This window comes from Pinus tabuliformis, chromosome Q, assembly GCF_031772625.1.
Source record: "Pinus tabuliformis cultivar Carrire ecotype Pingquan chromosome Q, CPIR1, whole genome shotgun sequence".
NCBI lineage: Eukaryota > Viridiplantae > Streptophyta > Pinopsida > Pinales > Pinaceae > Pinus > Pinus tabuliformis.
In genome coordinates, this window is record NC_142296.1 from 1,019,486,718 (window position 1) to 1,019,501,659 (window position 14,942).

The window sequence follows — 14,942 nt, forward strand, 5'->3', positions numbered from 1 at the left end:
AACTTTGATGGTGTGAAGAATTGAATCCAAAATCACTAAAAAATGAACCTAAAATGATAAGCAATTCGTTTTTCTTTTAATGAAATTCTAGCTAAAAGAAAGAGTTCGAGAATGCAATTCTTTAAGAAACAATTCTTTCTTTCAACATGGAAATGGAAAGAAAAATATTTTTATTTTTTCAATAAGAACTCAAAATGATACTAATAATTAATGCTCACAATAAATCCCTTTCCTTTTTCAAAACTCGAAACTATAAGAAAAGCAATTTGATTCAAAAGAGATCTACAAGTTCTAGAAAAACACTCAAAACTACAAAAACTAATTTCAATATCTAAAAACTTTAAAAATATAATTGAATAAAAGCTTCAATTATTTTTGAGGACGTTTTACTTAGTTGTTTAGTAAACTAAGGATTCATTTGCTTAGAATAACAAATCAATCAAAAAACATCCAGATATGTTTTCTTTTGTAAAAATGAAATTCAAAACTTATAACAAAGTTTGCTCAAAGATTTGCAAGGAGAAAACTAAATCTGTTTCTCACAAAGGATAGAATTCACAACCAAGTCAAACTCATCAAGAAGATGAAAAGACACCAGGGTGATCTAAGGTTTTTCAAGCTTCTGATCTTTGAGTCACTATAGAGACAAAGTGAAAACCACTCCAAGCATGCAAAACTTCTAGAAAATCATCTAAAACAAAAATACTATTAGAACTCACTCACAAGAGATTTTTGACAGGAAAAATACAAATCTGGGTAGACACTAACAATCCTAAATCAAAGCTAAACTTAACTGGAAGAAGATATTTTAGGTTTTTCAAAAAAATTTAACAGGGTCCGCAGGCTCTAGAAGTAACAGGTGCGGTTCCGCTCTGTTTACTAAAGGAAAAGTGCAGAGATGCCCGCACTGTCTGTAAAGAGAAAGTGCGGTCCCCAGAAAACTTCAAAAAAAACAAAAATATTTCCAGATTTTAAAAACTACCCAAGCCAGTATACATCAATCAAAAACCAGAAAACAAAACAATTTTCTCAAGTCAAAACAAAGGAAAACCAAAAATCAAAAGCTCATTCCCCAATAGAGTCGCCAATTTGTTGGCCGGATAAATCAATCTTACAGACAAGGCCGATATCCCTAGTATCAGAAGATAGTCTAGCAACAAACGGACAAACAAATCTATCTTTCTCTAGACATATGCGATTTATAAGTAAATACTACAAAGGTGTTAAGATCCTACCTTAGATCCAATTCTTGTTCATAGTAGTCATCCTTCAATCATTTGAAAGAGTTACCCTCCAATCATTCAAAAGAGTTACCTTTAGAGACCTGCAATCACAAACAAGCAAACATTAAACAGCACCTGCATAGAAAATATTATAAATCATGCCTATTATGGTGATCAAGGAATCCATAAAATAAACCATAAATCAACAGCTTATTGAGAAAACCAAACTTATTTGTATTAAATTTGAAGTAGAAGAACCTTACAACCTTTTCAGCCTTAATGTTGAACAAGCTCTTCCTGGGGTCCAAAATAGGAATTTCCTTTACTTTGACAAGCCTTGCACTCTTCCAAATGAGATCTTAGAGGTATGTAATCTCTCCTCATAAAAACTCGACTAAAGAAGACTAAGTTCCAGCAGCATTTCACCTCAAAAATATTCAGCTTCTAACCTCCTAAGTAATCAGCCCAATGCTTGATTTTATAATGCAGAGGAGGAGGTTACAGGTGCATCTATGAAGGGATAGAATCCCCCTTCAAAGAGATAAGCTCCTCACATCAAGGGTTAGCTCCTTAAGGTATGGGATGCATGAACCTTAAGAGAGCGAACTTGCCACCTCAAGATTCCTTCCAGAAGCTTCTAGAAATGACTGAAAGTGAGTTTTTCAGAATGTACTCGCGCCTTTTTAACTTTTATAGGGGTCTGCACCCTTAACACAGAGACAGTGCGGTCAGGTGCATAGGAGACATGACCATTAGGTGCGGGACCGCAGGTAAGACAAAGAGAAAGTGCAAAACCAGAGTTTTAAAGGCTTTGAGGGCTTTTCTCTTACTTTCAGGACTTGATATGAGGAACTGATGTTTTAGACTCGTAGAGGAGGCAAGTATGAGTGGTAATGAACTCACACAGATAGCAGGATGTTAAGGTGACAATTTTTAGTGCAACAAGCTTTTGCTAGAAATGATTTTGTCACTTCCAGCCTTATGTCTCTAATTTTAGCATCAACTCCATCAAATTCCCTTGCAAATGATCTTGTAACCTTTGTGTCGTAACCTTCAAACTTTTGAATATAATTTCAACCATTCAGCCTTCTACAATTGCTTCTTGACCTTTAGATAGGCAACTAAGAATTTTACTCCTCCAGGTTCATAAGAGATTAGGACTCCCACATTACTACATATAGGACTAAATTCTGATGAAATAATCCGATGATATGGCCCATACTGTTGCAAAGGTCAAGAAAAATATCTTTTTTTTTTAATTTTGTTTGTGTAAAGTCTATATGTTCATCAAAATTTCGATGGCCTATTTGTAGGGAGTTGAAATTTTGATAACTAATTTGCAGATCGTTGAATTTTCAATGGATATATATATATATATATATATATATATATCTAGATATATTTGGGGAGTTGTAATTCTGACGACTAATTTCTAGGTTGTTAGAAGTGGGATGAATATTTTTAGAGATGGAATTTTTTTCTCGACGTCTATATCAATGTTCCATATCGCATCGAAAATCCAACGAAAAATCTATATCTAGTTGGTATTCCAATGACAATTTAATCGTTTGATTGACTAGTCATTTTTTACTTTGACTAGTCAATGAGCATCAAAATTCTGACGAAAAATAAATATATAAATATTCCACATGTAAGAGATGTTTCCACATCTTTGTTATAACTACAATGATTCTGAAAAGTTAGAAAGTATTTTTCGCTTTAAAAAAAAAAAAAAACATATTTTGTTCTATATAATTTGTTTGTTACTCGGAAGAACGTCAAAAACCATTAGATCTGGAACTAATCATCCAGTGGTCAATGATGGAAAATGTTATTACACTTGCAAGATTTGTGAGTGCAAAGGTTCACGAAGAATTTCATATGAAACAACTGATAGAAGACATTTTAGGAAGAATGGCACATTGAAGGGGGGAATGAATATCATATGGTGGTAAGTTATTTATGAATAATTATTTATATTTATCATATTTGTAATTTTTTTATTGTTATAATATTTGTTCTGCAAACTAATTTCACATGATTGTTTGTAATTATTATAAAGTCAAGGTGGCCCCCTAGGTACTGTGATCTGAATGCACCAAATAGTAGTACTATAAATAATGTTCTACAAGTTGAGGAACATGGAGTGAATATTGAAGATCAAGATAATGATCATATGGATGAAGATGACAATAATAACATAGTTCAAGATGATGGGACAAATGAATTGATCCAAGACTTGTTTGGCAATCATGAGAACGATGACGTTATGTGTGATGATGAACCTATGCTAAAGAAGGCAGGGACACCACTTTATGAAGGCTCAAGAGAAAATATTCTCTCTACTACATTATTGTTGGTGAACTTAAAGGTTTTGAATGGTTTTTCAAACACTTGTATGACACAGATCCTAAGGTATAATCTAATATGTTTCATCACATGAAAGGTTGATTTTTTTTCCTTTGTCGTTTTGTTAATTAATGTGAAAATAAGAATGCAATATTTATGATTAATATTCTTTTCATTAACTATTGATTTTTTATGTTGTACTATATTTTTAGGTGAATTTTTGTTCCCGTCGTCAAATAAGTTACCTCGCACATACCGAGATTTATATGCCATTATAAAAGAAACTGGAATAGGGTATCAGGCTATAGATGCATGTCATGATGATCATATTATATATTATGGCCAACATGCATAAAAAAAATTCCTGAAATGTGACAATATTAGATATCAAACCAATCAAATAACAAAAAAGGTGTCTCAAAAGGTTATTTGTCATATTCCCATAATTCCATATTTGCAGTGATTGTTCAAGTGTCAAAGCATAGCACAGTTTATGGATTACCATGTACGGAAGAGAAGTGGAGATGGTTTTCTTCGAATTCTTGCAGATGGTTATGCATTTAGGCAATTGAGGAAAAATGATCACATTTTAAATATGAACCTTGTAATGTTAGGCTTTCATTGGTATTTGATGGTTTTAATCCATTTGGAGAGCTTGTTGGAAATACTGAGAGGGGGGTGAATCAATATTTCTTGGCAATTAGCACTTTTTAATCTTTTTCAGAGAATTAGTTAATCTTCAGTTATTATTATTGTTCTTCTTCAGATAATCATAAACATTAATCCATGATAGACAACACCATATAACAATGCAAAAAGGTAATACAATGGGCATAGAGATTTTTAGGTGGAAAATCCCCTCTAGGTCAAAAACCACCAAACACTTCCTAGTAATTTCCTTCTCCTCCTCTTTAAAAGAAAGGTAATTACATAAAGCTTTAAGCTACAACTAAGGGAGATGTTAATCCCCTAATTTATAGCTTACAACCTATATGATGCTACTAAACCTTAATACCTTGTTGCAATTGGAAGGACACCCCAACGCTCTGTAAGTCAGGCCACAACTTGATGAGTGCCCCAACACTCTGTTTACTAGTTTTTATCAGAAAGGATGCTTCGTCGCCATATATTTGATCAGCCCCAACTGAAAGGATGCCCCAATTCCCTATGTATGCTACAACCTGCCCTAGCACCACCCTACCACCTTGAAGTGTTCTCAGGCCACAACATGAAGATGACTCCAATCACCTACCTTGCACCACTTTTCCACCCTGAAGAGTCGAGAACCACGTTTCAGAATTTTTAGACTAGATACCCTTATGCTCTTAATCAATATCATAAAGCTATAAAGAAGATGTTGTATATCTATCAGATCCTGGTATCCACTGACCACAACACAATCCTGTTCAACCTGATCACTGCATAAAGTTTCACATCAACTCACTGCTTAACTGCACATCACTGGCACTGCTCAACTACACATCACTGAGTGTCACCGCTCACAAAGGTCACTATAAATCATAATTGAACCACTGCACTTCTCATCATAAAGAGCTCACAATGTTGGCTACCATTGCATGTCACTGTACTAAAATACTCACGAATGAATAAGCATCAAGGCTCATATGCAGGCAATCATACATCACAAGTTTCACTATTCCAAACTACTCATAATGCTGCAACCATCTGGTACTGCTATCAAAATATGGCACAACCCAAGGTGCCTCAGTCATCCTTATGAGCTGCTACCAATGCTCTCAAGCTCTATCCTCTGAGAACTACCAGCAATGTGTAAACATTGTTACTCAGTTGGTCAAACGATGTTATCCATCCTTACATCAATACGTTGTACAACTATATGATATTGTCACAAGTATTTGGATTTGTTCTATTCCTTCTACATTGTCAAGATGTGTTCCCTAATAAAGGTTGTAATAAACCTCAAAAAACAAGAAAATATCCATGGGACAGATCATTTGTCAGGGCCAAAATGATATGCCCTAACCTCAGGTGACTGAATTTCAAAGATTGAATAGTCCTTTGCTCTCCTTATGCAATAGAAGAACCTCCAAAATGGAGATAAGTCAAGTCCGAATAATTTTTTTGTTATCCTCACCTCAGAGGGCCGAAAATGTCTTCCTCAGGTAGTCTCAATATTTCAATGCATTCTCCCAAGAAAGTTAGTTGAGTTTGATGTGGTTTGAGAAGTGAATTAGGCCTTATTTTATAGTGTGTATAGGGGATTTTATTTGATAGTTGGAGGCGGCATTAGGGGTTCCAAATAAATATAAATTGGAGGAGGTTTGTTCAATTACTAAAGATTAATCTTAAGCCTAAACTTAAGGAGGTTGTTAGCCTTGTAGGGGAGGAACTTTAGCAATTTTAATGTACGAAAAATGCTTATAATGGTAGCAAGATGTATGTGATGCATTCCATAAGTAAATTACACTAAATAATGCTCATACTTGATGTATAATTCCCTAAAACACTAAAACTATGCCATTTCATCACCTATGGGGTTTTAGCCTAGAAAGTGGGGTTATCAACTTAAAATTCAATTTACTCTCAAACCAAGAGGAACTATGTGGCGTACCACATACCACCAGAAATATATTTTTGAGGAGAATCTAAAGACATAGATATATGACTTAAAATCAATGATTTGACCCTTAAAAAACCCTCGACAAAGTCGAGGTAGAACCTTAGTCTAGGAAACCAAAACCCTATGACTTGGGTTTTCAACCATCCAATAGTGAGTTGCCTACTTGATGTAACCCAACAATTATTAAGAAGTTTCCATTCACCATTTGACATCAATGACTTGTGCTTTTTGTCAAAGTCAAACCTAGTCAAATCAATGGGTTGACATCAATGACAACACCATCCAACAGAGCTCAGGTCTATTTACTCAATGTGTCCAATTTTTGTTATCAACAATAACCTTCCTCCTTGGATGTCAATAAAAAGGGAGCACATTATGTTGATAATGATTGTTAGAGGTATTTATTTACATTAAATTTTCGAATATTGTAACATTTTCATTTATCTTGTTTGTTGCATAACATGTTATATTTAAATTTTACCTATATGTACATATCATGGTAGTAATTATGTGTAATTTCAAACAATTAGGGAAGTACCGAGTTAAATATATGAATGTATATATCGAACCTCTTATTGCCGAGTTAATGAAGTTATGGGTTGACATCACTATGTATGGCATCTGTAAATCAATAGGGGAGAGGCAATTTCAATTCCATGGAATAATTGTATGGACAATTCATGATGCCCCATGACTAACACACTTTTTTGGTATGTAATGTTCCATTGCACTTTTTTTTTTTTTTTTTTTTGTAAGCTCCGGTAGTACTCATTCTATTTCTGAAAATTTTTAACAAAAGATACATCGTTCAAACCATAGATGCCCGCCCTCAAGGGGAAACCGGGTAAACCCATCTATAATTTTTCAATCCAGCCCAAAAGTAATAGGCTCTCCGTCTAACCAAAGTAGCCAGCACAGCATAACTGTTTTGAAATTTACAGTAAACCCTATTCAGAACTATGTTATTATATCTACTATTCATTTAAAACGCTATAAACAAAATCGGGACCATCAGTAGTCAAACTAAACATATCTGTCTTCATGCATTTGCCGTGTCCACCGGGCGGTCGTCTCCTTGCGCGGGGTGCTCCACACCATCTTCCTGAACCGGGTCTTGACGCTCGCCCTTCAGTAGGCAGAGTATCTCGTCCAGTTTCTCCTCTTGCTGTGACTGGGTTCTGCGAATATGGGTTAGCTCCCTGCTCATCTCTGGTTTTTTCTGGAGCAGATCCGCCATTTCTTTGGCTACCTGTTCCAGGGCCTTCGCCATCAGGCCTTTCATAACCCAATACATATGGAGGGATTGTTTAAACAGGATCCTGCGCCCACGAGTATGTCCCGGGTCATGGAGGATTGAAGCCCACTCCTCCATTTCGTCTGCTGATTGTTCTTGGATGGCCTCCTCCTCCAAAAATTGCATAATTTTGCGAATATCGGGGTCTGCATTGTTCTGAAACGCCCTTTCTGCCGTTCGTATCTGGTGCATGACAGTCCTTTTCTGCTTTGTTTGTCGCTGTTGCCGTCTGCCCGAGTTTTCGCCAACCTCAAACTCGGTCTTTCCGCAGTCTCCCTCCTCCTTCCTCGTTCTGCTTTGTCCGCTGCTCGGTGGTCGACCCCTCTTCCGGAGCCCCGAGCGTTTTTCCTCAGAAACTGGCTGCCTGGGCGGTTTCATCTCCGTTTGGGGCGTACTGCCCTGATAACTCCTCCTTTGTGTTTCCTTGGGTCTTTTTCCAGAGCCGCCTTCGTCATCGCCGTCTGAGTCATCCTCTGTATCCCAAATTGTGATTGGGGGATCCCGATTTAGGAGGCCTTTGCCCCTTCCTTGCTCCCGTTCTTCCTCAATTTCCTTCCGCTCCCTTGCTTCACGGCCTCTCGGACGGGGCTCCATCTTTCTTACAGCTTCGCCGCTCCTTCTTCTCATAATACTTCCTTTCTTCGACTGCCTCCGATGGAGACTCTGCAGACAATTCCGAATTATCCCGTAAAGGTGGTTGTTTCCCTGACTCCCGTTGTGAATATATAATGGTGTCCAGATTTGGGTTCTCGGCCTCGCCCTATCTGGATCCCGTACTCCACTATCGCCAAACGTTCCATCTATACTCATATTTGCTTCTCTGTGTCCGGGCACCTCGTTAATTTCTCCGTTCATCCAATGCGTCTTAATGACCGCATCGACTGCGAATTCCTTGGTACTCATCCCCTCAGCCGCCACTGTACCTTCTTTCACATCGTGCTTCATCATTGTGTGTATTGGTATGCCATTTAGCACCTGATGTAATCGAGCTTTGGTCATGGTTCGATCATAACTTTGCCAATTGGTCCTATCTTGCATTAATTGAAGTGTGTTCCCCGATAACACCGTCACCTTCAGCAATCGAACTTCGGCTGTAGTTCGATCGTGTCTCTGCCGTTTACTGATGTCCTTCATTAATCTGAGTGTAATCCCCGATGGCGCTATCATTATCGGCCTTAATGAGCGTGTTTAGATCTTTCCATTCCCTGTTAGCCGCCGAATTCCTCCATTGGCTATCAATCTTGCTCTGTTGTCCTTTGCTGCCCCAGTTGGCCAGCCAGTCGGCGGGTTGATTACCATTTCTTCGGACATGCTTGAAGATGCAGTAATCTATTCTTTTGATCATACCCTCTATCTCCTGAACGATACCTGTTGTGCGCCAGCTCTTAGTCACCTTGTCCCATCCTTTGCCATTCCTGAGCTTCTTGACCATTTCAATGGCAATTTGGGAATCCCCCGAAATTTCTAAGTTAGAGTACCCATTTCTGATAGCTATTCTCAATCCAGTGTGGAGCGCCCAGAATTCTGCCTCATTGTTAGTCATATTGCCTCCCCAGTCGGCATATATCCATCTTACTTGTTTGCTACTGTCACGGAATATACCCCCAAACCCTGCATCTCCAGGATTACCCTTAGAGGCCCCATCGAAATTTAGCTTGACGAATTGATCTCTGGGATAAGTGAACTTGTCTGGGCTTTTAGTCTGCATGTTCTGCCCTTTTCTGAATTGGTGTTGCACCATTTCCAATTTCAGATTTAGTCTGCGTAAAATTTCCTGTTCTTCTAAATCTGCTTTCCAATCTTCATCCTGCCATCTCTCTACTAGAATGGTTTCTCGTAGAGCCTCTGTCACCTGGTCCCAAATTTTCTCCGGCTCTTTATTAATGCTTTTAAAGATTCTAGCATTACGTTCCTTCCATACCAGCCATATTACAAAACCTGAAGCAAGATTCCAAGCTCTCTGTATGACTCTGCATTCGAATGTTTCCTCTTTCCAATGAAGAACCAGTTCGTTGAAATCGCTAATCTCCACCCCATGTTTATTAAAGGTATGTTTGACGCAAGACCATAGATGTTTGATAAACGGGCATTGAATCATGATATGATCTCTACTTTCTTCTTGTTTGTTACACAGGTAGCAGCGCGACGGTCCGGAGAATCCCCGTTTCCGGATGCAGTCCCAAGTAAGAATTTTATTTTTCAAAGCGATCCAAGCAAAAATGGTTACTTTGGGCCACCAGTTTAGGTCCCAAATTTTCCTCCATCCCTGATGTCCGTCATTGATATTGAGGGGATTTGCGAGATAGTAGGCTTCCTTTACTGAGAAAAGTCCTTTCATGGTGTTACCCCAGCGTAGTATATCTTTTCCTTCCCTTACCCTGATTTTCCGTGAATCCATTTCCTTTTTGAAAGCTATCTGTAGGTCTGGATTGAGGCTTTGATCCCACTCTGTGGGATCCTGCCATGATCTCCAACAGTCATTCATGGTGACAGGTTTCCAATAATCCTTGACACTTGATCTATTCCCCTCAATACTATCCCTAATTGATTGAAGGCTCTGTATATTTGTCAATCTTTCCCTTTGCTGCCATTTGTCATCCCAGAAGTGAGCCTCATTGCCTCCTCTGATTTCCCAGAAAGCATGTTGCTTAACAATGTCTCTATTCTGGCTGGCCAGCTCCCACACCGCAGATCCGCGAGGCATTTCCTCTTGCCTTAGAATATCTAACTGAGAGTCTGACATTCTATATTTTGTTCTCCATATTGATTTCCAGAGGTCGTTTCCCCCTTGTACCCACCTCCACCAGAGTTTAGCTCCCAGGGTTTGATTAAGCAGTTCTGGGTCTTTTAATCCCAATCCACCTTTCTCTTTTCTCTCTGTAATTTGATTCCAGGCCACCAGGGCCCATTTCCTTTTTTCCTCCGACCCTCGCCAAATGAAATTTCTGATGATTTCTCTTATCTTCCCATAAACTCCTTTCGGGGCCGCCATTATTGATAGGGGGTAAATAGGTATAGCCTGTAATACTGATTTAGCTAAAACAATTCTGCCCGCAATATTCAGGACCCTGAAAGCCCAGCTCGAGACTTTTTTCCTCATTCTGTCTAAGATTCCTTGCCAGTTTTTCAATCTTTTTGTCGTGAAGTCTAACATGTTCCCCAAATACTTGGTAGGGAGTTCACCCTTTTTGAAGCCAAGAATTCTGATGAGATGAGTCTTCACTTGATCCACCGTGTTGAAGATAAAAACACATGATTTCTCCCTGTTAATTTCTAGTCCCGATGCTTCAGCAAACAGGTCAAGGATTTTCTTCAGATGTCTGACTTCCCTAACAGTTGGCTCCCCAAAGAGCATTATATCGTCAACAAATTGTTGATGCGTGAGGGGGAGTCTGTCTCCCCATAAGCGAAGGCCTTTTAATCTGTTGGCTACTTTTTCCTTAGTAATATACCTTCCTAGACCCTCTGCTGCCACAATGAACAGGAAAGGGGACAGTGGATCCCCTTGACGAATACCTCTGGAGGCATTAAACGTATTCGATGGGTTTCCATTGACTAAAATTGAAAAGTTTGGAGACGAGATGAGATTATGGATCCAAGTAATCCATCTCTTGTGGAAGCCGAAGCATGCAAGCACTCTCTCAAGATATCTCCAGTTGAGCCTATCATAGGCTTTGGATAAATCAAGCTTAATCATCATTCCTTTCCGTTTTTTATCTTTGAGGGAGTGGATGACTTCTTGAGAGACAACTAAACCATCCAAGATCTGTCTCCCCTCCACAAAACCAGTTTGCTCCGCCGATATTAAGCTCCCTAGCAAGGGTTTTAATCGTCTGGCAATAAGAGAAGTTATGATCTTATATATTACATTGCAGAGAGCTATTGGTCTAAAGCCATTAGCATCCTCCATGTTTTCACCCTTAGGAATTAGAGTAAAGAAGGTTGAGTTAAGAGCTGGCCATACCTTCTGTTGCACCCTTGATTCTTCTACCAACTCTAGTATTTCCTTCCCAAGAAAATGCCAGCCAGCTTGGTAAAAATCGACTGTAAAGCCGTCCGGGCCTGGCGCTGTACCTTTCCGCATTGATTTCACTGTCTCCTCCAGTTCCTCCAAGGTAACCATTCTCATTAAGGCTTTGTTCTGATCCTCCGTAACTAGTCTGGGAATAGCAGTGCAGATTTCCTGTATAGCTCTCTCTCTATCTACTTGGGGTTCGGAGAGAATTCCTCTATGATGCTCGACTAAAGTTTGCTCGATTTCCTTTTGTTCTACAACCCTTGTACCATTATTCCTTTTAATGGAGAGAATTCTATTCCCCTGTCTGTGCTTAACCATTGCCTGATGAAAAAACTTCGTGTTTCTTTCCCCTTCGCGCAGCCACTTAACTCTAGATTTCTGCCTCCATAGGATTTCCTCTTGTTTTCTTCTTTCCTCCATTTTGCCCAGTAGAGCCCCTTCTGTGGCGATGCTTTCCTCAGTCCTGCCTTCCACAATTATTTTCTGTTGGATATCCTCCATTTCCTTTTCCAATTTTTGCTTGTCTTCTATGATATTGCCAAATTCGTCTTTGTTCCACTTCTTAATCTTTATCTTCAAGTCTTTCAGCTTTAGATGAAACGTGTGCATCCTTCCTCTACCCTGCACTCGGCTTTGGTTCCACCATTCCTCTGCCTTTTTGATGAAGTTCGGATCCCTTAACCAGAATGCTTCGAAACGAAACGGTCTCTTACCCTGGATCTTTTTAATGTCCACTTCCAATCGGATTGGCCAGTGATCTGAGCCCAAAGAGGGGATGATCTTGGCTTCGACAAAGATATCTCTGTTCAGGATATCTTCAGATATTAAAAATCTATCTAGTTTTGTAGCAATTTGATTCTTACCTCCTCTTCGGTTATTCCATGTATAGATTCCATTGATGGTTTTCATGTCCACTACTCGTAGATCTTCTATCAGTTCATTGAACTTATTCATGAATTGATCCAGCCTTCGGACTCCCCCTTTTTTCTCGTCCAGGGATCGGATGAGATTAAAATCTCCTCCAATGATCCAAGGTTGTCCAGAAAAAAGTTGTCGGGTCGCTTTTAGACTGTTGATAAAGTTTTCTTTTTCAGCAGGGTTTGTGGGTCCATATACCCCTGTGACGGCTACAGTTTCCTTGGTCCCCACTATCCTTCCCATCCCGGTTAAGATTCCATGCATGCTAGTCCATTTTTCCAGAAGTACCTCATTTGGGTTCCACAATATTGCTAATCCTCCAGCCGCGCCTATGGCATCCTGTCCCATGACTTTGTAATTCAATCTATTTCTCTCAATTATTTCTTCTAACTGGTTTGCCTCAATTTTAGTCTCCTGCAGTATTATAATGCTGGGTTTTTCTTTTTTGAGTTTATCTCTCAAATATCTTTGCTTCCCCTTACTGTGTAGGCCCCTAATATTCCAACTAACAACAATCATTTAAAACTTTTGGAGGGCGGGGAAAAATACCTCTGACAGAGGTATCACTTTACCAGAGTTGATCAGTGTTTCACCCACTGACTGTATAGTTTCATTTAGCGTTCTCCGGCCTCTTTTCCTGCTGCTTTTTCCCAAATTTCCCATTTCCTGTATTTCTTTCTGCTGTTCCCCAGCCTCTGCAATTTGTTCCTCCATGTTTTCCTCCTTCCGTTCCTTGTATTTCTGGAAGGCCTCTTTGAATAACTGTTTTTGTTTCTCCGGTATAAATCTGCTATCTAAATACTTCCACTCCTGTAGCAGTCTCTTCATTAACTTTTCCTCTTCAGCCTCATTTTCCATTTGGTTTTCAACTTCCATGTGCGACTCCATTGTTTCCTCTGTCTCTTTTTCCTCTGTTTGTTCCTTGTTTGGTTTGTATGTACTTTCTGTTTTCTCTTTCTCTTCTCGGGCAACCTCCATTGGCGAGTTCTCTGGCTCTTCATCGTCATTCAGATTTACTTCGAACCCTTCCGCATTATCTTGCAATACCTGGAACTTATTTTGGCTTTTGATAGTGCTGGGGGTTTCTTGCGTTTTGGGTTTCAGGTTTTCCTTATTTGGTCGCTTCTTTCTAAAGACTTGTTGAAAGCCTTCCTCTCTATCTGCTGCTCTATCTTTTCCTGGCCTCTCTCCTTCCTCTTTGTTCAATGGACAGTTCCTAAATAAGTGGCCATATTCATGACATTTCCGGCAACGGAAGGGGATGTGTTCATAGTCGAGCGCTTGCGTCCAGACTTCATCATGGTATTCCAGGTCAATATTTTCCGGGAGAGGTTCAGCTAAGTTCATGAAGACACAAATTCTAGCAAAGGCATTGTACTTCCCTCTTCTTGTGGCCTCTGCAGTCTTCACGAAACTACCTATTGAGTTTCCAATACCTTCCAAGATTTCCGGGTCCCAGAACTCATCCGGTAACCCAAACAGCCTAACCCATACCGGAGCATCCATTAACTTTTCTTTTTCAGGGTTATACCGCTCCTCCCAGTGTTTCATAAACAGACCAGCATTATTCAGGAAGTACGGCCCTTCCTCAAAAATTTTGTTCTTATCTTCCAGATTCGTGAATACGGCCGTAAAGAAACCCTTCGCTCCTAGTTTCAGATCTATATGGCCTCGGGGTTTCCATCGCAGTTCTATCCATCTGTTCAGCTCCTTTTCTGAAGGCCAGTAGCCAATAAATTTGCAGATTAATGCATGGTCCTTCATATAGCTATTGTATTCCTCCAGTTTATTAAAGGGTATGATATACCTAGGTTTTTTCTGAGCTCGAGGAAGGCATTTACCTTTCATCCTCTTTTGCCAGATATTGCCCATTACCGGGGCTATGTTTTCCTTGTTTCCATTGAGGTTTCCTTCTGCACTGGTTTCACCCATCACTACATTTCTGAAGGAGGGGTTTGCACCCCCCCCCCCAGTCTCGTCCATCCCGATCAGTATTTATCAGCTAGATTTAAAACGTGGTTTTCTAAAGAAATACCTGGGTTAAGAGTCGTTGTGGACAGAAAGGCCGAAACCCTGTCTACGGCTTCCGTCCCTCGTCACAGGGGCCGATCCCTGACACCGTCGACTCTGTCAGGCCTGCACACCCGTGAACCCTAGTTCGAAACTCTCACCGTCGCCTCGGTTCTTCCCACAAGCTCCCTTATTCGGAACCATGTTCCATTGCACTTTAATAACATATAATTATTTCAATTATATCATATCATGCATGTTTTTTAAATAATCCCTTCGTTTATATTAATTGACAATAATCCATCTCTTGCAAGCCTTCAAACAAAAGGTAAATTTCCATGTCTAGTTTGTGGTCCTAAGATGAAATCTCGTCATTTAACAAGTTCAGGAAAGGAGGTGTTTGATGAGTATATACACTTCCTAATCTAAACTTAAACAGGAATGCAACAAATTACAGATGTAACCATAAATATAAAGATGCAGTAGAAATAACATTTCATTTCATTAATATTAGAATACTGAAATATG

General features: G+C 39.4%; 1 protein-coding gene across 1 annotated transcript; it reads right to left on the reverse strand.

Annotated features, from left to right (window-relative positions):
- Nucleotides 1-8,585: 8,585 nt before the first annotated feature.
- On the reverse strand, nt 8,586-14,336 carry LOC149222958 (uncharacterized). Its single transcript, XM_089387736.1, has 2 exons — nt 12,954-14,336; nt 8,586-12,818 (listed from the first exon to the last, which is right to left on the reverse strand). The coding sequence occupies exons 1-2, from the start codon at nt 14,334-14,336 to the stop codon at nt 8,586-8,588; spliced, it is 5,616 nt and encodes a 1,871-aa protein (XP_089243862.1).
- Between the last annotated feature and the right edge of the window lie 606 nt (nt 14,337-14,942).